At 39.7% G+C, this 26,243-nt stretch overlaps 1 protein-coding gene across 2 annotated transcripts in view; it reads right to left on the bottom strand.

Moving 5' to 3' along the window:
* Positions 1-26,243, bottom strand: part of MBP (myelin basic protein) — a 146,401-nt gene that overhangs the window by 95,381 nt on the left and 24,777 nt on the right. For both annotated transcript variants that reach the window (XM_083359970.1, XM_083359971.1), the window contains exon 2: positions 10,856-10,928. In XM_083359970.1, the coding sequence (XP_083216096.1) occupies positions 10,856-10,903 (48 nt within the window). In that variant the 5' untranslated portion in view covers positions 10,904-10,928. The remainder of the gene's footprint in view (positions 1-10,855; positions 10,929-26,243) is intronic.

The raw sequence follows: 26,243 nt of genomic DNA, 5'->3' as shown, positions 1-26,243 counted from the left end.
CTATTCAAAAGGTCCTCTCACTTTGTTCAGTGGGGGTTACTCCTGTATGAGTGTTCATTTTTGCAGTTAACTAATACTGGCAGTTCTTGCCAAGGTCTGATTACTTCTCCAGTTTTCATGTTTGTAGGGATTTCACACACTGCAGCCTTAAACTACTTGATTTTGGGTATTGAACCAGTGGGATAGGAAAGCAGTTTTAAGAATCCTTCCCTCTACTTTGGGCATAGAAATGGCCACAGTCTGATTAGGTTTCCCTGTTTCCTTACTTCCACCACCTCATCCCCTGAGGACTTGTGGTTGTCAAGAAAGGTATTTTTCTAGGAGCCCTTTTCCACTGATTTTGTCCCATGTACTTGACATCTTCCCATCTGATTTGTCCCTTGGTCAAACAAGGAAAGTAGGCAGTTAGGCAGGTTGGCTATCCTAGAAATTCAGTAAATGCAGACCAGAAACTTCCCTAAATCCTGTCATTCCCGCTTTATCCAGAAAATTTAGAAATTTTAAAATATTCCAAAACACATTTTAAACATCAGTTCCACAGGATTTGAGTAAATGCTAAAATGTTTGAGTGAAAATATCAAATATTGTCCCTGGCTTGGAATGTGGCATCTTTAGCCACTCATATTGCCACAACTGACCACAATCGAGACCAGAATTTCCACTGCTAAGCGATGCAGTCGTTGCATTATATTAAAACACAATGACAACTGTCATAGGCCGCTTTCACGCGGCCGCACTGACAGCTGTCAAAAGTCTACACGTGCGCAGCCGGCCACGCGGCCTACAAGCACACGCGGCCGTTTGACAGCTGTCAAACGGCGCGCATGCGCATTCCCGACAGAACTGTCAAAACCGCGGCAGGCCCCCGGCGGCCGCCGCAAGCTGTCAAAGTTAGCGCATGCGCAGTAGCGGCGGCGAGCTGTCAAAACGCCGACCGCGCGCCAAAACCAGCTGAGGGGATTCCTCTGCCTAACTAACGTGCTGGCACTGTCTCTAGGGAGATTCTGCCCTAACAGCTGACCGATTGGCCCCCTGTTTCTTGGCGGGAATATGCCCCCCGCTGATTTGCTGTCCCGTTTGACAGCTGCCTATATAAGGCATGTTTGTTCCCTGTTCTGTGTCCGGGCTAACTAATAAACAACCTGTTAATGAAGACGCGTCTCCCTTGTCCTTCCTGCCGATAATCTACCTGGCGACGAGGATGGGATCCCGGTACTAGCTGAAGCCACGGGCCAGGAGTGTTGCTGTCCGGTCAACTGCTGAAGTCACTAGCTAAGTCACCGACCGGACAAGCCAACCTTCCGGCGCCCGAAGTACCGCGGACCCGGAATGGCAGCCCTAGGACACATAAGGGAGTTTGACGTCCGGCACCCCGAAGGATGGGAGTCGCATTTGGGCCAGGTCGAGGGGTACCTCCTTGTGAATAAGATCACGGAGGACCGCCACAAGGCCGCCGCGCTCCTATGCCTGAGCGGGCCAGCGGTGTATGATATCGCCGTTGGCCTCTGCAGCCCGGACCCGGTCACTACCATCCCGTATGCCGAGCTCACGGACCGCCTCAGCAAACACTTCGTGCCAAGGCGGTCCGAACTGTATTGGCGGCTCTCGTTCGCCCGACGGAAGCAGCAGCCGGGTGAAACCTCCACCGCTTTCATCGCGACCGTCAGGCACGCCGCCCGCAAATGCCATTTCCCTGACCTGGAGGACCGGATCCGCGATCAAGTTATCGCCGGTCTCCAGAACCCGCGCCTGCAGAGGAAACTTGTGGCAAAGCCCACAATGGACCTCGCAGAGCTCACGCTGGAGATAATGGCGTACGAAGACAGCCATCGTGACGAAATCGAGTCATTTGGCGAAAACTCGGGCAACTCTGTCCATCAGGCCAGGGAGCTCGACCAGGGGCCGCCGGAGCCCGAATCCGGGGTCGATGCGATCCTCTCCCGCTTCAACCGGATGACCGCCGGCCGGGAAAGGAGCCACAACCAAGACCGACAATCGGGCCCCAACACGAAGAAGCCGCAGACCAACGCCAGAGCAAAGTGTGCCAGTTGCGGCGGAAGCCATGCCCGAGCCACCTGCAGGTTTAGGAACGCGAAGTGCCACGGCTGTGGCAAGACCGGCCACATCCGATCAGCATGTCGCAGCCTAAACCGGGAGACCCTCCACGACCTTGACGAGATCCCCGCAGGTAGGACAGTCCCTCCCCGCCCTCAACCAAGGTTTATAGGGTCCATATGCTCCTTAACAAAAACCCCCGCTAACAACATCCCCAGAGCCAAAGTTAGGACGTGGGTCAAAATACAGGGAATCCCCTGTGAAATGGAGGTCGACTCAGGATCCTCCGTTTCAATCCTGTCAGGAGTACCCTCCGCAGAATTCCTGGGGTACAAAATAGACGGCAAAGGCATTCACCCCACCAACGCAAAAATACAGGCAATACAAGCCGCACCCCCCCCAAAAAATAAAACGGAGCTCCAGGCATTCCTAGGGCTCCTAAATTTTTACCATTCATTTCTACCCGCAAAAGCCACAATAGCAGAACCCCTTCATAGACTCCTGGACAAAGGGGCCCCCTGGAAGTGGACTCCACTTCACAATGACAGCTTTAAACAGCTAAAACAATTACTTTCCAGCGATACAACCATATCGCACTACAACGAAACCAAACCTCTATGCATCGCCTGCGATGCTTCACCTTATGGCATCGGGGCAGTCCTCAGCCACTCCCTTAACGATGGCACGCAAGCCCCAATCACATACTACTCGAGGACACTTTCAAAAACCGAGCGCAATTACGCACAAATAGATAAGGAAGCCCTGGCTATTGTAGCTGGAATTAAAAAATTCCACGATTACCTCTATGGCAGACCTTTTACAATCTATACAGATCACAAACCTCTCCTGGGCATATTCACATGGGACCGCCAGACCCCGCAAATTTTATCCCCACGAATGCTTCGCTGGACGACATTCCTCTCTGCCTATTCCTATCAGTTAATCTACAAGCCTGGGAAGGAAATGTCCCACGCAGACGGCCTTAGCAGGCTCCCACTGCCCCAAATAGACCCTGATCCAGCTCCAGCCGGCCAAGTCCTGGCCATACAAGAACTCACAGAATGCCCAGTGACAGCTAAAGACATCGCACTCGCCACATCCAGGGACCCCACCCTCAGCAGGGTACTCTCATGGGTCACATCAGGTTGGCAATCAACCTGCCCTTCACCCCCCATCCAACCTTATTTTGCAAAAAGACAAGAGCTTTCAACACATTTAGGCTGCATCCTTTGGGGCTGCAGGGTGATAATACCCTCATGCCACAGAGCAAGAGTTCTCCAAACACTACATGAGGGCCACCCTGGCATTTCAAAAATGAAGGCCCTGGCACGCAGCTATATCTGGTGGCCATCCTTAGACAGGGACATTGAGCAGCATGTAGCCGGCTGCTATCTCTGCCAGCAAACCAGACCCTCCCCTCCACACGCCCCAGTTCACAAATGGGAAACCACTTCCAACCCTTGGTCCCGCATCCACCTCGATTACGCAGGACCATTCCAGGGACAAACCTTTTTAATCATTGTAGATAGTTACTCTAAATGGCTGGAGGTTCTCCCAGTTTCAAGCACCACATCAGAGGCCACCATTCAAGCGTTAAGGGGAGTTTTTGCCACCCACGGTCTACCAGATGTCATAATCACTGACAACGGACCTCAATTTACCTCCCGTGATTTCCAGATCTTCACGAGGAGGAACTGTATTAGACACGCAACATCGGCTCCGTTCCACCCGTCCAGTAATGGCCTCGCAGAGGTCATGGTGAAGACCACCAAAGACTCTCTGCGCAGAATGATCGTCGGAAACTGGCACCGTCGACTCGCCCGCTTCCTCCTCGCTCACCACACCACTCCCGTGTCCACCACCGGCAAATCTCCAGCAGAACTAAGATGGGGTCGCCGACTAGTCACTCGACTAGATAGACTACACCCAGACAGGCCAGCGGCCGAAAAAACCAACAACTTGCCACACAAGACATTTTCTAAGGGACAAAATGTCTGGGCCCGAAATTATGGGGGAAGGGATAAATGGACCCAGGGGGTGGTTCTCGATCAAACCGGCCCCCTGTCTTACACCATTAACGCAGGCAGGGGACTCACACTTAGGAGGCACGCAGACCAGCTTCGCCCCCGGTCACCCCCCAACTCCTCCACGCCAGAAATGGCGGACGGAAATTGGGAACCCCCCAGCACCGACTCCCCGGAAGAACTCCCGAGCCACCCAGGCCCTCAGCCCATTCCCCCCGTAGAAGCCCCCGAAACCACTGAAGCACCTGCACCCCGCAGATCCACCCGTCAGAAGAGGCCGCCGGCATACTTAGCGGATTTCGAATGGGCCAGAAGTTCGCCGAACAGTTCCAACACCAGTTGAAAGTTATTCCAAGTTGTGTGTTCAGTTCAAGGGGGGGGAAAGGGGTGCATTATATTAAAACACAATGACAACTGTCATAGGCCGCTTTCACGCGGCCGCACTGACAGCTGTCAAAAGTCTACACGTGCGCAGCCGGCCACGCGGCCTACAAGCACACGCGGCCGTTTGACAGCTGTCAAACGGCGCACATGCGCATTCCCGACAGAACTGTCAAAACCGCGGCAGGCCCCCGGCGGCCGCCGCAAGCTGTCAAAGTTAGCGCATGCGCAGTAGCGGCGGCGAGCTGTCAAAACGCCGACCGCGCGCCAAAACCAGCTGAGGGGATTCCTCTGCCTAACTAACGCGCTGGCACTGTCTCTAGGGAGATTCTGCCCTAACAGCTGACCGATTGGCCCCCTGTTTCTTGGCGGGAATATGCCCCCCGCTGATTTGCTATCCCGTTTGACAGCTGCCTATATAAGGCATGTTTGTTCCCTGTTCTGTGTCCGGGCTAACTAATAAACAACCTGTTAATGAAGACGCGTCTCCCTTGTCCTTCCTGCCGATAATCTAGTCGTTAAGTAAATTGTGGCTTATTTATGATTTTTTTTACCACAGACATTAAACAAACATGAAGTGAATCTGGCTTCCACCATTGACTTTGCTTGTCGAAAGCCCCCTAAGGTGGTCACAATTGGTGATCATGTGATCTGAACATGTCGTAACCACTGAAAATACCTGTTAGTTACCAAGTGCCCGAATTCTTATCATATGACTGCCGGGATGACACAATGGTTGTGTGTACAAAGACAGGCCATAAATAACTTTTTATAGCACTATCCTAACTTAGAATGCAGTGGTTGTTAAATGAATGGTCGAATGGTAATAGGTTTACCTATATCAGTGCCTTCTGTTCTGTACCTCCACTTAACTGCCAATGTCTTTGGAATAGGAAAAGAAAGTGCTGGGAAGATCAGTGGAAGAACAGGATTAAATCAGTGCAGAGGAGATGGGGAGAGACAGATAAAGTATACCAGCATTCCTTTATTTGACTGAAAAGATGCTGCCAAACTAAGGAGTTTTGTTCCACCAAAATTCAGCCTGGTTTTTCATTTCCCATTTCATGTACTTGTCTAATCTAAATAGTACACAATAAGAAGATAGTGCCAAAGCACTTCAGATTACAAGACTATTTTTGATGATGAAAATGTAGGTCAGTTAGATTTCCCTTAGAGCTGCAAAAGATAACCACAGCAACAGTAAAATGCTAAAGAAAAGACTTTGGATATGAACTGAGTTGCATAAGTGTTCTAGATGGCACAATTAGCTTTTTCTTGGTTTAGAATGTGAAATTTCTATATTTCTTTTTTTTAGAATATATGTCTGCCTTGAACCCACCTCACAGGATTGTTGTTGTATGTGTGGAAATAGTAGAATAGATCCCCACTGCATGTTGCCTTAAGTTTCTGAATGAAAAATGGGGTATACATCTAAGAAATAAACAAATGAACTTATAATTTGAATCAGAATGTGGCTCTGATCTTATGTGCTGTTTAAGAAAATTCTAGCTAATATAGCTGTAGGAATATATATTTAAGTTTAATTACAGTTAAATTAAGAAGTGCATGTACAAAATTCAAGAGTTTTCACTTTGATTATAAGGTAAACCATGAAGACATTAGCAGCTCCTTCCTTCCTTCCTTCCTTCTTCTTTTCCTTTCTTTTCTTTTCTTTTCTTTTTTCTTTTCTCTTGACATGCCCTCTCAGATAATTAGACTAACCATGGACTCTAACTGAGGTCAAGCTTTGCAGTGTGCTTCTTAACCACTTAAAATGTTCTGTGTAATGGATGTTTCATGGTTACTTCATGAGATGTGCCTTGACTTTAAAAAAATGCTTTGAACAATTTTCAGTACTGTAGAAGTTATAAGTTTGAATCAAGGCTGTATGAGGTCAAGTCATTTACCCTGTGGAAAAAAAACACAGATCAGCACAAGTATTATTCAGTCTGTTTGCTTGACTGCATTTCTCCATGAGACAAAAGTTCCTTTACTCACTTTATTCTTAAAACAACCATGCTAGTTTCTTATTCTGCAGAAAATTCAGTTTATTCAATCAACCTCTCTTACCTTCCTTTTCTTTAATCCTGCCAATTCATATACTCTCGGAACAGTGGTGGGATTCAAATATGTGAAGAACCAGTTCTCTGTGTGGATGCCACTTTTGGAAGTCCATTCTGGGTCTGGGCAACAAAAAAATTAGCTACCGGTTCTGCTGAAGTGGTGCGAACCAGCTGAATCCCACCACTGTGTCAGATTATCCCTCTGTCCATACACCTAAAATAGGATTTCTGTGTAAAACAGGTAATCTTTAAGATCCCCCTATAATTAAATTAGCTTCTCTCAAGTACATGGAAAAAGTGCTGTTGGATCCACAGGTGTCTTGTTCTTCTCACATCAGCATTAATATGTAGTACATAATTTTTCTAAGTGTGAGTGGTAACCCCTAAGAGGGTCATGAAACAGTACATGGAGTTTGCCAGAGAATATCTTTCTTCTGATGTAATAGTACATGATACGCAAAGCAATCGATTGGTTCCAGAACCTTCTACAAAGGAGATATAATTCTGTTAGAGGGCAGGAGGCTTTTATGCACTGCTGTAACATCTAACAAACCCTTGGTCTGTAGAGAGAATCACCATGGAGGGGAAGGGAGGATGGTGACAGAATAAAAGAATGTGGAAAAGGGTTTACAAGTACCAAAATGCAGGATAGAACAGAAGAGATATATTGTGAAGGGGGCATCAAAAATAATTTACTATTTGCCAATGTTTTTCAAGTTGCAGTATTTTAAGAACAATTTGAGATTAGCTGATTTAAGGCAAAGAAACTTCAGTTCTTTTTTTTTCCCTCCATGACTTTATTGAATGAGACTAGCTGTTTTATGAAACAAAATGAAACCAGAATTCTGGCTTTAGACAAAAATAGTCAAGTTCATCATTTCCATTAAAAGCATAATTTTAAATGTTTTCTTTGTTTATTTTCATAAATGGCTTTATTTTATAAACTTTTCATTTGATACACAGACGAAAACTTCATTGTTAAAAGGAAATAATATCTCCATTTCTTGCCTAACCTCAAAGAAATTATAAGTTTTATTTGGGGTAAGGGGACTGTTTACACAAACTTAGTTTGTTTCCCATGCAGATTTTACCATTGTCAGGCAAAACTCTTAAGATTTAGTTGAAGTTGAACCATTGATGTGTACTCCTTGGGTGTGGTAATTTAGCCAATTATGAATCCATCTAATAGTAATCTAATTTAGACCATTTTCACCCTTTTATTAAGAAGTACGTTACGAGAGACTGTGTTGAAGGCTTTGCTGAGGCCTAGGCAGACTATGTGGTATTCCCCTGATTTACTTATACTTTATTAAGTAAAGATTCTAATCCATGTGAATTTTTTTCTGAGAAACTTCTAATACAGCCCAGACAAAACCTGAATAAAGGATTACACAAGAGCTGTAATTTATTGCTGAGATGTCCTGAAGCCTAACAAGCTATATCACACAAATACTATTGTTTTGAAGTAGCTCTTTTTTATATCACTCCTGGTAAAATATCAAAAGCAGGAACATTCTATTGTAGTGAGATGGTGCCCTTGGATCAAAATAACTTGGAGCTCACAAGTCAATGTTAAGAATAATCTAAAAAAAACCTGTTAATTTTTTTCTATTTTATGATCAATTTTACACTCTGCCTTTCTATTTGTTGAACAATAGTTTGTCAGCTTAAGTCAGCTGGAATTTATTTCTTTTTGAAGAGTTTATTCTAATTTTTTGAGTTAGGTATAATGATAATGTGAAGGGAAAAAAGAGCACCCAGGGCATACTGAAGCCTGCTGAATACAGAAAACAACATTTACTCAACCCTCTTAGTTCTTCTCTGCCAGCTTTGTCACCTGAAACCACAAAGAAGCTGCTACTTCCTGTCACTACAATTATTAATCACTGACTGATTATCAAGGGCACAAGTACTTCAAAAATATTTTTTTACCCTTTTAGAAACAAAGAAGTGATTGAAGAAGACTTTGAAGAAGACTTTGTAAAAATTTTGTGAAGACACTTTAACAACAACAGCCTGGATTGATGACATTTTTTGAAAGGACTGCAACTCATACTCCAGTAATGAAACTTGGAAGGAATATTCACCTCATTCAAAATCTTTATATTACTATACAGTTTAAAGTTCTAAAATTAAAATCACACCATGGCTACTTGTAATCAATCCAGATGGGAGGCAGAAAATGCATGTTTTTTTTTATAGCAGAGACAAATCTAGTTAGTATTGGATAAGGATGTAGATAAGCCTTAGAAAGTCTGATAATGTCCTCCAGAAGGCAATTGCAAACCACATTATGCCAAAAAAAGCATGGATGCATCTATGTAAGTCACCCCCCAACACTTGAGCTTAACTTGAAAAGTAACTTGACTACATGTGCCTGTAAAAATTCATATTGCATTTTGCTTGATACATTATTTTAAAGGTAATATAGTTGTAATTGGCATAAATCACCCTTCCACAGCTTAAATAATTCTCAGCATGAGACCCACTCTATATCGATACATATAACTTAGCATAGTTTTTCACTGAATTCTTTTGAGATGAATACAAAAAAAAAATCAGAAACTAACACTGAATAATATTGATGCAGTGAGGCCCAATAGTCAAAGAGAGTGAACTCAGTGGAATTAATTGGAACTGGGAATGAGTGTTCCTTAGAAATAGGAGGGATCACAAGACTGCCAGCTTCAAACTTGATAATTTCAAGATTGGTGAAAATGTGTGTGTTGATTCATGTGGTCTGGATGAGTAAAAAGAAAGCCTGGAGAAAGGAATCCTATCTTGAATTCTCCCTCTAAAATTTAATCCTGGGATTTACTGAACTGACTTGGTGAATTCAGCAACAGTGGAACTGACAATAGTGGAGCTGAAGAAAACTGCTCCAAAAAAATAATTCAAAATTGCTAGAGATAGTTTTTGGGGTAGTCACAAGTCCTGATTCCTCATCTCCTCCTTTAGCTTGGTTTTAAACTGGATTTAAGTGGGCAGGCTTTTTAGAAGTCCTTGGGCATATGTGTGAATCTTGTGTGATGCATCAGTAAAATCCATAGATTCCCACTAGTAATTTATGATTAAATAGTTTGGATTTGCTCTTGGTTAGATTGTGATTCAGATAGAATCATATTAGTTCCAGTTGCTGGGGGCATGTAATGTTCAAATATTTTAAGGGTTTTTGAAATGAAAGTATTTTGGACAGAAAACATTTTCCCCCTTCTCTCGTAGATATGTATTGGCTTAATGTCTTGCCTCATCCTGGTAGAGTTTCACAAGATTTCTAGGGTTTCATAAATTCTGCAATCTACAGAAAGATCTGCTAAAGTCATCCCTGCTTTTATCATTCATTGGTCCTTCATCTTGATTTCTCTAGTCACAGACAACTGTTCCTAGCTATAACGATGCCAAAATGACTAGACATGACAAAAACAACTGTCCTTTATATTTTCATTGCAACACTGCATGCCAGTACTCAAAGAACAGAGTTTGTGTCATAAAGCACGTTTTAACACTTGCTTCCTGCAGGTTGGTTTGTGATTCACGCATAAGACAGCACAGGTAGCTGTGCAGAGCTTTTGGAACCTTTTAGAGGCCACATACAGCATTGTAATACTTTAGGCACCTCCTAAATGGGTTGCTGCAATGCAATCTATCTGGAGCTGCCACTGAAAAGTATTCAGATGATGCAACTGGTCCAGAATGCAGCAACACATTTACAGGGAAACTCAGTACTCCCGTGTCATACCTCTGCTCCGTGAGCTGTATTGACTCCCAGCGTACTTCCAGGTTAAATTCGAGGTGATGGTTATCACTTATTAAATCCTCTATTTCATGGAGTCAGGTTATTTGTGGGAACGCCTCCCCCTATTAAGTCTGCCAGGAGGAACACCCTTGAGGTCCCTTCATATGGAATTCCAGAAGCACACTTTTCATGTTGTAGCACCTGCCCCTTGGAACACCATAATCCCTAAGACTGGCCTTGACCCTCGCAGAAAATGTATAAAATCAGGTGAACTTGGACTATGAGTGTAATTACTATTGTTGTTTTGTCTTTTTATTTTGTATGTGTTATGCTTCTTCATCTAATGCGAAAATTGTAATTTTATGTACATTTGCAGATGGTTTAACACTTAAAATAAAATTAGCAAAATGATGGTAAGATGAGATCCAAGAAGATACTTGAGCTTGTAGCTATTATTTTATTTGGAGAAGTACAACTTCTATGGTGTTGTAATGATAAGACTTAACCTACAAATCATGTCGTAACATGTAATGAAAGATCTGTATTTCCAAACACTGACCTACTTGCGGAATATCAAGGACGATGCTTTTCCTTACCTTTGCCTTCTCAATAATTTGATCCTGTTTTCGAACTTGATTCCCCATGGCGATTTCTATGTTCCTTCCAGAGCTACAATAGAAGAATAATTTTTAAAAAGTTGGTTAGAAGCATCACAATGATTTAAGTGTGAATTAGACAGTATATTGTCCTAAAGTTTATACCCCCTATAAGCTTCTATATACTATTATGGAACATGTAGTTTTATGTTTTTATAGTTCATACTGTGCTCCAGGCTCAGTCTCAGGTATACCCAGGGAAGCTTGGGAAAAACTCCTGCTGAAACTTAAAATGCTTACCCCACCCCACCCCCCACCAACATTGCAACCAGTTCTGAGATCAATGTCCTCCTTTGGTATAAGGCAGCATCCCTGTGAAAAATTAAATTTAGGTATAGTGACCAAAGGAAATTGCAGTGCTTAAGAGGTTAGTGCTTAGTCGTAAGTTATTTGCAAAGCATTCTTCTGAAGCAAAACCTCACCAAAATGTAGATCACTGATAAATCTGACAATTGATATGTCTGACACTGGTCATTATGGCATAAATTAAACGGATCCAATAAAAGCCAACAATATCTCTTTATACCTGGGTGTGAACAACTTGGTTTTGAAGAGTACAGGAAATAAATTTCATCCAGTAGAAGAATGTATTTATCCATTTGAAGACATACAGAAGATTGAAAAGTGTTTTATGTTTGACAACTGTTTCATATTCCTCTTTTTAATCCAATAATGTCAAACTGTCTACACACAAGGCCACATAATTTAAAATGACATATTGATGTGACAAAAAATATTAAAAACATATTGAAGTTGAATCAAAACCTGTACCAAACCTTTCCTTTTTTTCTGTTTTATTTTCAGAGTGTTTTTAAACTTTTAATTTAGATTGTGATAAAAGGTGTCAAGAAATCCTGTTTTTTCCCCACACAGGAACTATGGTAAATATAAGTACCTCATAATCTACCCATGAGAATTTCATCTGACATTTATTTTCTTCAAACAAAGAAAAAGAAAAGAAAATGTTTTTCATAAAGTTGAATGAGGCTGGAAAAAAATCATACAGGTGAACTTTCTGGTCCAGTGCATGTTTGTGCATACACACACAGAGACACACACAGACACACAACACACACACAACACACACATACACAAAAAGAATATTGTTTCATGTAAGGGCAGTTGTGCCAGATCAGGGGTGTCAAACTCAATTTCATGGAGGGCCACATCAGCATTGCGGTTGCCCTCAGGGGGCTGCATGGGTGTGGCCAGGGTGGGCATGGCCTACTGGGTGGGCGTGGCTAGAGTGCATATGACCTACTGGGTGGGCGTGGCCAGCTCTACATCGTTGGCATCAAGGGTGCCTATGGGGGCCTGGGCAGGAGTGGGACAGATCTGAGGGTCTCTGGCAGAAGGAGGGTCTCTGGGCCAGGGCCAAGGCAGTGGGGGCCGTTCCCTCACTCTTTCCAGGATGGCTTTGCGGGCCGCATGAAACCACTTCGCGGGCCGGATCCGGCCCCCGGGCCTTGTGTTTGACATGTCTGTGCCAGATGGTTTGCCCTATTTACAGGTAGTCCTTGACTTACAACAGTTTGTTTAGTGACTGTTCAAAGTTACAATGACACTGTAAAAGTGACTTATGACCATTTTTCACACTTATGATTATTGCAGCATCCCTGTGGTCATATGATCATCTTTTGCTACATTCGGATAAGCAAAGTCAATGGGGAAGTCAGATTCACTTAACAATCATGCTACTAACTTAACAACTGCAATTATTCACTTAACAACTGAGGCAAGAAAGTTTGTAAAATGGGGCAAAACTCACTTAACAAATGTTGCACTTAGCAATAGAAATTTTGGGCTCAGTTATAATCATAAGTCTTTCTGTAGATAGTTCATAGGATATTTCTGAAGGTTCTCGCTATTTTTTCATCAACTTGCTCAATGATCCTGAAGTTTGATAAAATGCATTTAATGAATTTAAAACTACCATGAGAGTGGTTTTAAATTCATTAATAACTATGCATTTTATCAAGCTTCAAATGATCAGGAAGCGTTACCTTTCATTTTCAAAATCTGGCATATGAATGCTAGCAGTGCTGACTGATCCAATTGACCAAATAATAAATAGTAAGCCAAGTCTGGCAGTTGGCAGACAAGAAAACGTTAAGCAGTTAATTTTCTGTCTTTGTAGTACAGTATTCAAGAGAGCTATTAAAATATCAATGAGAGCAGTTGGCAGTACACGAAGAATGAGGGCCAACTTTGCTCATATTTAATTATTGCCAGTAAACTTTTAAAAGGTTGTGTTTTCCCCAGTGAATTCCAAAAAGTATATTTGATTTTTTCAAGGGATTCATATTTTTACCGAGAGTATCTAGAATATTTTTGATAGTAGGACTGAGGAAGGGGAAAGAGAAAAGTAGATGGTGCTCAAAAGACTGGACACAGCAGAAAAGAGCAAAAGCAAATGAGAGTTGAGCCCAACAATTTATTTAATCATTGGATTACAAGGTTGCCTGACTCCAAAAAGACTCTGGGTGGCTTACAGATTTTGTGTCTCTGTGTGTTTGTGTGTGTGTGTGTGTGTTTAAATGAATTCTAAGCACTGTTTCCAAAGACTCAATGAAAAAAATTGCCATTCTGAAAAGGGAAAACTGGGAAGGCATGCTATGAAATAGGCTTAAAGTAATTATAAAAACAAATACCATTCTCACAGCCTGAACAAAGTGATAAAGAAAAACTCCCATCCCAGATGTTATACATTAGTCCTCACTTAACAACCAAACATTCAACAATCATTTGAAGTTACGGCAGTGCTGAAAATATGAAGCTTATATTTATGGTGGTCACATGACCACGGAGTCTTTGGTGACTGGATAACAATTACCTCAACATCCCTTGATCACATGATCATCATTTGCGATGTTGATCACTGCAGGTTTCCCACAAGCAAAGTCAATGGGGAAGCCAACCGGAGATCACGAATGGCGACTACCTGATATCACACTGCCCATTTCTACTCTGTAATAATGTGCTTAGCATGAGGGCAATAGAAGCAAATTGCATTCTAATTTGGTCCTGGCAGTACTGTGACTGAAAGATATTTGAAATCCGACATGATTTTTTTTAAAAAAAACAACCTTATTTTTGGAAATTTGGACATTTTCCTAATACATAAGGAAATAATTGTAAAGTATGAGATAGTACAGAGAGAACAGAGAAATATCAGTAGTGAGTTTCATAACCAAAGTATTTGCTAAACAATATATATATATATATATATATATATATATATATATATATATATATATATATATATATATATATATATATATATATATATATATATATATATATATATATGTTTTCTGAGGTTTTCGTGGGTGTCTGTATGTGGACCTTTGGTCATTCGGGTTTTTCCCCGCGTAGAAATGAAGGTGTAGGCACAACATTTCGACGGAATCCCATCCGTCATCATCAGGCTGGTGGCTTCTGCTCCCTTCTTCTGGGAGAAGCATGTGGTAGTGGCTGTTTGTTCCTCTTTTTTAAACTGCCAGAGGGGGTGTGTTCTGTGGGTGGAGGTGTGCTCTGATTGGGTGGGGGATTAAGTGTGTTCTGATTGGGTGGGAGTGTGTTTTGAATGGTGGGTGTGTTCTGATTGGGTGGGGGTGTGTTTTGAGTGGATGGGCTGGTCTCAGCTGCCAGCCTTAGACCTGAGCTGGTGAGTTGTGCTGCTTTTGTTCGGCTTCGTGTTTGTGGTGGTGCCATGTTTTTATAGTGGGTGTCAGTTTGCTTATTGTGTGGTTTGGAGGGGTTTAAAGTGGTGATGTCATGTGATGTTATCATGAGTTTGGGTCTGGTATCATTCTTGGTGGTTGGGACTCGTCTGTCAATCAAGGCGGGTTTCCTAACCCTAACCTCTCGCCTACCAGCCATTTGGAAACCCAGACCCATACTCATGATAACATCACATGACATCACCACCACACAACCATTCAAAAAGCAAATCCGAACCCACAATGATAACGACGCACAACCACAAAACAGAAACCTAACTACAGCTGCAATATCAGCCACTTTAAACCCCTCCAAAGCACACAATAAGCAAACTGACACCCACTATAAAAACATGGCACCACCACAAACACGAAGCTGAACAAAAGCAGCACAACTCACCAGCTCAGGTCTAAGGCTGGCAGCTGAGACCAGCCCATCCACTCAAAACACACCCCCACCCAATCAGAACACACCCACCATTCAAAACACACTCCACCCAATCAGAACACACTTAATCCCCCATCCAATCAGAGCATACCTCCACCCACAGAACACACCCCCTCTGGCAGTTTTTAAAAAAAGACAATATGGATCACGGTATTAAGATCTTCATCCAAGAAACCCCAGCTATTTATCAAATGAATTCAAAACACAGAATTCTGCACTGATGCCAACAACATTGCAAGCTGCTCCATTGTTAACAAGAAAACCAAAGATTAATAAAGGAATCCTTAGAGTAAGGATTCTACCAGTCAAACACATTACTTTTAAATGTTCTTTTATTCAAATGAAGCATTTAATTGTGCCATAAACAATAGCCTGTCTAAAACCACAGAAAGAATTTTAATTTTTAATGAGGATTTATTAATAATTCCATTATTTTATTTTTGGTGGAAAGACTGTTTTCACATTAATTCTGACCATACGCTAGTGAGTTAAAAACAGATGAATTGTTCTGCAGTGGAAAAAGCAACCAACCAATTTAAAGATTCAGACAAGTTATTTGACCTGTTCAAGGTCTAACACACAGGTCTCCAACCTTTTGGGCACCAGGGATCGGTTTCGTGGAGAGAGGTTTTCCCACGGACTGGAGGGGGCCTGGTTTTGTGTGCTGCCTGCATCCCACAGATAAGGCTTTGCTTGTTTGAGCAGATCGGTTTCTGGCATGCCATGGCCTGGTACTGGTCCATGGACCAGGGGGTGTGGACCTCTGGTCTAACACATCCCTGTTCTCATTCCCTTCCTAGGTTTTCTCTTTACTCAAAGATGGATCCATTAGCACAGAGGTAACTTAATTTCAACCCCTCTTCTATGCCCTCTCCAAGAGTTCCCTAAAAAAATCCTGCTAGTCAGTCTGGTGACATGAGCATGAAAACTGAAAATCAGCTCCATTCCATCACACACAGACAAAAAAAATAGCTTAAAGATAAAATTTTACTTGAGTCAACTTTGTTAACTGATGATTTCATGGACATGTCCACATTGTTTCCTTGTCAGCACCATAGAAGTGTTTGGGGTTTTTTTGTTACCTTCCTCCACATTGGTTTAAACTTGCCAGGCTAGTCTACAGAATTCAGGTTTCTTGAGATTTTCCCATCCAAGTACTAACATGGTCTAAGCTTGCTTACATTTTTTGAAATCACCCAAAATCAACTAGAGATTGCTTTCTGCTGTGGCCACAACCATGAAAAAAAAATCCAAATGAAATCACACCTCAATCAAAAACCCCTCCATGACTATAATTTTCTAAGATCCTTGGACTTCAAAGCCATTAAAGTTCTTGACCATTAAAAATATTTCAGTCTTTCCTCATACATTTCCTTTCCTGCAAATGTGGATTAAAGGTGGCGTTCAATGGTTCTAATTATTGATTGGACAAACATTTTCAGTTCAAACACTAACTATAATTTATTAGGATGTTTGAAAATGACATAATGTACTTAGTCTGCATCCAGTGTAATGTTAGCTAGGGCTGGAGTCCAAATTTAACATTGTCTAATTTATAATAGCTTTATGAATTTATATTAATGAGCCACAACAAAAGCAAGATCGAATTTGCTTCCAAACACATACTAAGCATAAGGAGTTATAGAAAAAGAGTTAATAAAGCTGAACCATGTTTTAGAATTATGTCCAAGCTAAGATTTGGGAAGCTTTCCATAGTTATATCAAATAAATTCAATTTTCTCACTACTCAGTGAGCCTATGAAAGGTAATCACTTGAATCAACAATATTATTTTCCTGGAACTAGGAGAAAGGGTGACATTTTACCTTTTTTAAAAAAAAACAAGTAATAATAGTACAATGCTAACCGTTTTTCATTTCTACTCTGTTGTTAAAACAGCTCCAGTTAGATACCATGTTTGTACTATTAGCAATTGCGCTGAGAGAATAGGACCACCCATGCCATTATATTCATGTGAACCTATCTTTAGCCTTGCGTTCTTCATGCACTGGGAGACAGATGTGTTCAGAGATGCTTGCTCCATATTTCCATGCTCCTGCAACAATGCAGATGTGCCTCCTGACATGCAAATGGGGGGGAGGGGGGGGAAACAAGTCAGTTCAAGAAAGATAATAGTACCACCTATGCAGGACCAACATGCAAAGAACAGCCCCTATGCAATTAATGCAGATATTTGTTACTGGAACTCATTAGGTATAACCCTGGCTTTAGCTGCAGAATCTTAACCTGCAGGATTGAAGGTTTGGGTTTTTTTCATAGTAAAGGCAGCGGTTTCAATCATCATTTAATAAAACAAAGTTGCTTGTCTCCAAACTCATAGACTCATTGTACATCCCCTATTAACACATAAGAAGAATGAAATTCTTGTAATGTATTTGGGTAATGTGACTCATTTGCCCTTCTGCACATGTACTCCACCCCCCCTGTAATTACAGAGGGGGAATGTTGGTTGCTACAATCAGTCACATACGGAAGAGATAAGAAAAAATATTTTTATAACAGGATTGCCACCTGGTCTGTTTGAAACCAGTTTAACCACCCTGTTCACTTCCTTCATCTGTTCTTGTCACTGAACCACAATACTGCACAGTTACCGCATTTTGCAGTTATTTCCACAATCATGCAAATCAGCAGAGGCCAAAACACATTTTGGGTAAGCTGGCATGAAATGATAGTAGTCTGAAATACCATCATTTTCCCCAAATGAATTTAATTTAATCTGTTGTCAAGACTAATTGTGTTTTGCAGCAAAACAAAACAGGGTACATTTGAAGGACAATTCTCAGCACACCACAGGATTATTTTTACCACTATCTAAACAATTTCACTGTATTTCCTGACTGGCAAATGAAACGACTCACTCATTTTTGAGATGGCAAGTTTATCTATTCATAAAAAAATGACTCAGTATGTTTTTCTGTGGCATGAGATTTTAGAGATATTTTGCAATGTTAGAAAATCATTAACTACTCTTTCCCCCAAGGTAGATTTAGAAGTCTGTTTGACATATCTGACGTATATGGAAGTTTTCGCTTTTTTCTTTTTCTTTTGGTTGTTTTTGTAGCTTTTACTTTATGTATTTGTTTCCTTATTTCTATTTTGTCATTTAAATCTCTACCTGTAAAACATGTTAAAATACATATTTAAATAAGATAGAAATATAACAACAAAAATAACAACAATGCATGTGAACCAGTTGCAAATTGCTAAATATAATTCTATCACTTAAGTTTTCACAAATGCAGTCATCTGTGTTCCAGCAATATTTGAAGACCACAAAATGCAGACCCCTGTCCTAAAGTTTGGAACTATACAGTATATAAAGCCATACTTTTGTTATAATAAGTCCATCTTGGCTTTCACTGTATGAACCATCACATCATTTCTTAGTCATTTATTTCTATATAAATTAGCAGATGATTAAAATGGTTTTAATGGCACTGGCATCAAGTATATTTCATTTGTTGCATGCTGCATTTTTAAAGTTGACTTTTACAAAATATCAGACTCAAACTAACCACACGAGTTCCTGTTTGCTGTCTTGGATGAGAACATTTAATTGCTTGTTTTCTATGCAAAGGCACACCTCCTGGCTGCACTTCCCTTTTCTCAGTGTGATTCAGACATACCTTATTCCAAAGGCACATGGTTACAAGATTCTGAAGCTTTTCAACTATATTTTTGTTTTGTTTAGCCTATTAAAAAGGCTGAAGAAGATAAACAGTGAAGTAACCAATATAGATCACTGAACTGAAAGCATTGCTTCTTCTGTTTCTCAAAATAAAGCCTTCTGCAACTTAATTCTCTCCCGACCATCATCATCATGGGGGACATTTTGGGAATTCATCTTCCAGAATTTTCTACGCCATTTGGATAAAGACTGATGAGTTCTGGGAAATGGGGGCACCGGGTTGGGAAGTTCTAATAGAAAACCTGCTAACATCCATTAATTTGACTTAACCTTTAAAAAGACAACTGAAATAAATCAGCCATGCATTAGTATGGTTAAAACAACTTAAGAGAGAGAAGGAATATTTCAGTAGAAAATGATTGATGGGGTTTGGGGCACATTTATACAAGGTCAGATGCAGCCTCTAAAATATTCTGTGTCCATTATTATTAGTATGAACCCATAATTTAAACCAAGAAAAACAACTCTGTACTAAACATTAAGAAAGAACTTTCTTAAGAAGCTATTAGAGTGTTTTTAATAACATTTGGACAGTGAAACAGACTGCCTGTGAATGATAAGTACTTTGTTGCAACAAATATTGACTATATATCCATCTAATATGCTCTAGTTGTGTTCTATTCTATAAGGGACTGGAATAAATAAACCCTTTTAAATATCCCTGATACACAGTATACTTACTGTTCAGTAACTGTGGCAATTTATATGATGTGGTCTAACTGGCACATATATGGTAGATAAATACTTCATGGCATAATGGACATAGATGAGGACAGCTTCTTAAGAAGATTTTGACACTCTCAGTTAATGATGAGACTTAAAATCTGTCTCCTCTCTGTCAAGGGAGACAATCCGTTTGCATACCAAAAAGCTGTTGCACCTGCAACCAGAATTTTTAAGAGCAGGCATTGTACCAAGCCGTATAGACTGTCTTTCCCAAGAACATTTTCAAAGTATTGCTATTCTGATTATTATTTTCAAAGCTTTTTCCACAGAATAGCCTCCACCCTGAAACACAAGGGGCTCACCCTCTTTACTCAGGCATTTGGGAAAGATGGGAGGTGAGCCCAGTATGTATACATATATAATTGAGAGAGTATTGTTATGGCATTGATGATGTGTTAGAGTTCCAAACATTTATTATGATGACGATAATGATTGTTATCTGTCCATAGTTGTTTCATATAATGTAGGTGGCCATATAAATGTTTCAAATCAATAAATAAATTGCTAGATGATAATGCTACTATCCAAGCTTCTGTATTATAAGGTTTATTTATTCACAACTTGGTAATAATTTACAGAGTTGTTCTTTTACACAACCTGTTTCCTAGAGGAAGATACAGTAGATTTCACAGATACAGCTCAGTTAGATAAGAATCTTTTACTGCTGACAAGAATGAAACCATATGAAACAGTTCCCTGCCTGCATGTAAGGGTATAAATATTTCTTACACCCATGGTGGCTTAAGTCTACAGTTCTTCTTTATATTCTGCTCTCCCCATGAATTCATGCACAATTTGTGCAGATCTTGGAGATCTTGAAGTTGAATTTTATTGAGAAGGTAACAGAATTGCCCAATGTGGTCTGAAAACCACTGGCTCTTTCGTTAATTCTCAAGACAAACAAACAAAAACATTGTTTATAACACACCGACACCCTGGTATACTCCAACTTCAATCAAAAATAAGTAAAAAGAAATAACTGTTAAAATAATCCAAAAGCAATGAAATCAATATTCATTATATATAAAAATGGCACACAACATTAAACAGGATATTCTGCCATCTAATGCTGCTGATCACATTTCAATAATAAAAAATAACTTTAATACTCTCCATTTCAAGAAATGTTCACAAGGGCTTCCATCAATCAATCTGCTTTATTAAATAAGCTTTCGCATCTTTATTACATGCATCTTAACAACTAATTCCTACAACTGTCAAAATACTAGTAAAACTGTATTACTATGATACTCCTCATCTTTCCTATTATCTTTCCTTATCTTCTTAAGACTATAAATTGCTGCTTGTAAATCTTACAATTTATATTGTGGTTTGTTTGTGTTTTTTCCCTTTTTTGTACCCTAGTATGATTTATGTTGTTTGCTTAGCTAGTACTCTATGACTATCACTAAGTGTTGCATCTTATGATTTATGATGAAGTGTTGTATTTCACGATTTATGATGAATGTATTTTCATGTTGTATATGATCATGATTACCACTATTACTTGTATGTACACTGAGAGCTTATGCACCGGAAACAAATTCCTTGTGTGTCCAATCACGCTTGGCCAATAAAGATTTCTATCCTATCTAAACATGCAAGGAGCCAGATCAAGAAAGAAGAGAATTCCATAACTGGGGACTTTAGTCCTAATATGCACAGAAAGGGAATAGAGAAATCTGTAAAAAGAGAACTGATATATATATATATATATATATATATATATATATATATATATATATATATATATATATGCAAATTATTCAAATTGCTAATAAAGAATTTGGGAGGCTAAGATGATCATTTCGAAGAGTTCGAAATGATCATCTTAGCCTCCCAAATTCTTTATTAGCAATTTGAATAATTTGCACAAATAATGAGCTGTCATAAGTTGACTAGTTCCTGTGGATAAGCCCTGAGTCGGGCCAAAACAGGAATGAAAGAGTTAATTAGCAAGGTCCATTCAAAAAGCCTTGACAAATACTTAAACATATATATATATATATATATATATATATATATATATATATATATATATATATATATATACACACACACACACACACACACACACACACACACACACACACACACACAGGAAATGAATAACTGCATTAAACACTAGTATCAATAACTTAAATTGATCAATGCAAAACCATGCAATGGGAATAAAATCAGCAAAATGAAGGTGGTCCTGAACAATGTGTACTGCAAAGCAATTATATAACATTCAATTCAGGAAATTTGGAGTTGGACCAAAGGCAGGATGGCATTTTGCTTTCTATCAGTATTGCAATGGCTAATTGTTCAGTGGTTTAATGGATTTGGGTCAATATACATTTGTATGAATAAATCTGACACAGAAATGGGTAATTGCCTTTTCTGCAGTAGAATGCAACTATTTAATAAAAATGTTCTGTATGCAGTAAACCCTTGATTTACTAAAGAGATAGAAAAGATGCATTAAAGCAGAATGTACATTAAATTTGAATGTACATGCATATTCTATACAGGTCACAAAAGAGAATGGGATTTTTACACATACTTTTTCTACATATTTTATGTATGTCATGTATATATAAAAGGGATTTTACACAGATCTATTTTACTCATGCATAAATGACAACTAGGATTTTATACATGTACATTTAGATTTGAGAAGGTCCATCCAAGATCTATTTAACCAAGCACTTACTAAACAGTTCCTTTATGGAGATGGGAGAGAAATCACCAATAATTTGTCTCTATCAGTATTAAATATCTATTTATTTATATGCCACCCATCTCACCCAGATCTTTTTAATATATTGGCTGAGATCCTAGTACCTGTGACTGGTACTAGAAAATTATTATGTTTTGTTTGACATTGTTACAAGTTGATATCTGTTACTTTTATTTTTACAGATGCTGTTTTAGATATGCATAAAGAATTGGTTATGAGTCTTAGGGTTTTCTTTAAACTACATCAACACACAATTTAAAAAAGCAACTTGTGGTAAAGGCTGGTGCCTGAGAAATATTTTGATTCAAATCTTTTCTTTTACTATTTTGTGATTTTTTTCCTTTCTATATTGTATTTAGTTCATAATTAAAAAAAGAATGAGGAAAGAAAAAAGAGATTTTTACTCAAATCCAAAAACAGTCCTATTCACTTGGTTTTGATTTTGAAATAATTGAAACTTCACAAATTTCACAGATTACAATGCCAAAGTATCTGGTTGAGTCCGATTAAGTTTTAACAAAATTAATTTCTCTCTCTCTCTCTCTCTCTCTCTCTCTCTCTCTGTGTGTGTGTGTGTGTGAAGCCTAACAAAATTCAGAGAAATAAATGCAGGCATCTGGATGACAACATACTTTTCTTTTATGGAAATGAAACATAATCAAAATCCACAGGTGCAAAGTAAGTTTCAAGCAAGGCAAGCCTTTAGATTCAGGGTCTGCAACCTTGACAACTTTAAGATTTGTGGACTTCAGTTCCTTCTGGGAGCTGAAGTCCACATGTCTTAAAGTTGTCAAGTTTGCAGACCCCTGCTTTAGAATTTTAGGAAGCTAAGAGGACTAAAAATGTTGCTCATTGGTATTCAGTAGTAATTTATATAAAATTAAGAAACATTCCAACTGTACATTTTGTCTGGATGTCTATCAAAGGTCAGAGGAACAATCTTTTTGCTTTTGAGTTGAGAAAAGATTCTTCAATTTTCTTAATTGATAGTAAAGTGAAAAAAGGGAAACTCTCCGATTTAGCTGAGCCAGGATATGAGCAATTATGACGTTGGCAAAATAATCAGGAGTGGTTTTGGTTGGCAATAAAGCCAAGGGAGGAATTCCAAATATGGTGAGATTAAAAAATAATCAGGTTCAGATTTAAGAATACAACCAACATTTTGAGTGAGCAATGAATGTGAGAGACAAGATAAGAAATAAGCCTGGGCACACAGAGAGACAATTCCAGGCTGTGAAGACAATTTAATTGTAATGAGCCTTGAGCAATAGCTCAAGATCAATAGCCCAAATCAGCCTCCTGCAATCTAGATATCTTCCAGATTTATGGACTTCAATTCTCACTCTCAGCAAGAGTCATGACTGTGGGAGAAGGAATCCATAGGTTTTTATTCCACTCATCTGCACATAAATCCATACATTTGGACGCAGGAACTGCAAATTGTTTGTGAAGAGATAAATAATACCAGAGAAGACTCCCAAAACTAGTTGACCCTACCCAAGAAAGCTATAATGGCTACTCTATAAAACAGACTTTCCTTTGCTTCCTTATTGCCCTTACTGTCTAAGATGAAATTCAATGTAGAGAAGAGTAAGGTTTTACATTTAGGCAAGAAAAACAAAATACACAAGTATAGGATAGATGTCACCTGGCTCAACAAGAGCGATCTTCTGAGAAGGATCTTGGAGTCCTAGTGGACAATCACTTAAATATGAGCCAGCAGTGTGCTGCAGCTGACAAAAAAGCTAACACGGTGCTAGGCTGCATTAACAGAGGGATAGCATCAAGATCAGGTGAAGTGTTAATACCACTTTACAATGTCTTGGTAAGGCCACACTTGGAATATTGCATCCATTTTTGGTCACCATGATGTAAAAAAGATGTTGAGACTCTGGACAGAGTGAGGAGAAGAGCAACAAAGATGATTAAGGGGATGGACGCTACAACACGAAGAATGATTGCAGCAATTACATGTCTAAGCTAGTGAAAAGAATGAGTAGGGCTGACATGATAGCAATGTTCCAATATCTAAGGGGCTGCCCCAAAGAAGACAGGGGTCAATCTATTCTCCAAAGGTACCTGAACATAGGATGAGAAGCAATGGATGGAAACTAATGAAAGAGAGAAGCAACCTAGAATTAAGGAGAAATTTCTTTATAGTGAGAACAATTAACCCCTAGAATGGTTTGCCTTCAGAAATTGTGGGCGCCCCAATACTGGATGTTTTCAAGAAGAGATTGGGCACTCAATTGTCCAGAATGATATAGGATCTCCTGCTTGAGCAGAGGGTTGGACTAGAAGACCTCCAAGGTCCCTTCCAACCCTGTTATTCTGTAATTGGCTGGACAATCCATGAAATATAACCTATATATGAATTGTGAAGTTCAAATAAAAGCCACATACTCAGTGTCAACAAAGGGCAATATTTCCTATACAGTAATGGGGACCTATATAGTTTCAAAGCTAACAGCAGTGGCTTCTTAGAATAATTGCAGTTATCCTAAAAATGTAATTTAAGTTTTTCTTGACAAACTTCAATAGTGTTAGGTCAACCTACAAATGCCTAGGATTTGGAAATACTGCGACATGTCACAGCAATTCCGGAAGACTATAGACAAATAATGCAGACAGATGTAGCAATACAGAAAGGCCTATTGGGATGAATTATCAGAAGTCAAAAAACAGCGTAAAAATAACTTTTAAAAGATATTAAAACATATGTAATATGTATTTTCTCAAATTTTTTGACATCACCTTATGAATGTTTAATTTCAAATGGCAGTCAGTCAGTGAGTAAAATAAATGATATAGTAATCAAGCTGGGAGAATGTTATTATTATCATCATTAATAAGGACATTATGCATAATATGTCAAGTGCTGTTATACTGTAGGGCACGAGTCAAACTGATTTGCATCTGTGCACGTACTAAGCACAATACATGATTCTCTGCAGTCTCCAGCTAGAATTTAGCAGCTATCTACAGACTATATGTTCTCTTTTTTAAGTACCCCATGCAGAGACTGACATTTGGACAAAGCTCTTGAGGATCATGCTGTATATGCCAGCTGGCACATCTCATCCACATTGTTTTCCATCTGGATTCAGTAATTTCCTGCCTCATCTTCTCCTGCTGACCATGTTCTACATTCTGCAGTTTACATTAGCTGGTTCAATAGTCAGCAGAAACACTACCCACTTGCCAAATCTGGTGAGTACAATTTGCTGCTGTCTGCTCACAAAGTCATGTATTACTTATGCAAGAGAGAAACTGGATTAGATTCTGTAAATTAAATTCAGCAGTGAAAAAAGTAAGGCTCTACATTTAGGCAAGAAAAGCCAAATGCACAGGTATAGTATAGGAGGTACCTTGCTCAATAGTAGTAACTGCGAGAGGGATCTCGGAGTCCTATCAGAGGTCTGAGAATGGAGGACATACATTTTTTAAAAAATGTAGGTCTTCAACTGAACTGTAATAACATCCATATCAATGATTGATCAAGCAGGGGGTTGGACTAGATGACCTCCAAGGTCCCTTCCAACTTCTTCATCATCATCATCATGCTAAGTAGAACTGGTCTAAATACCACTACCATGGTTGTATACTCTGCGCTTGAGTTCTCTTCTCATGAGCTACATCATAGATGTTTTATGTGGGGTTTTCATGGTAGGTTGGATTGTGTAAAATATTCATGATTTTACACAATCCAACTTACCATGTAAACCCCACATAAAGCATATATGATGTAGCTCATGAGAACTCAAGCACAGAGTAGACAGCCTAAAATGATGTAGTTGTGATGCCATGGTAGTGATATTTAGACCAGTTCTACTTAGCATCAAACCATGCTCTAGACCAGGGGTCAGCAACCTGAAAGAGTGAAAGAGCCACTCGGAACTGGTTCCCTCACAAAAGGAAAAACTGGGAGCCGCAAAAAATATGTGCGCATGCACGTACATGCGCACATGCGCAGAACAGGGTTTGACTGAAGAGTGG

Source organism: Vipera ursinii (assembly GCF_947247035.1).
Source record: "Vipera ursinii genome assembly, chromosome: 3".
Classification (NCBI taxonomy): domain Eukaryota; kingdom Metazoa; phylum Chordata; class Lepidosauria; order Squamata; family Viperidae; genus Vipera; species Vipera ursinii.
Note: the sequence above shows the minus strand (reverse complement) of the source record. Positions and strands in the feature narration are given on the sequence as shown.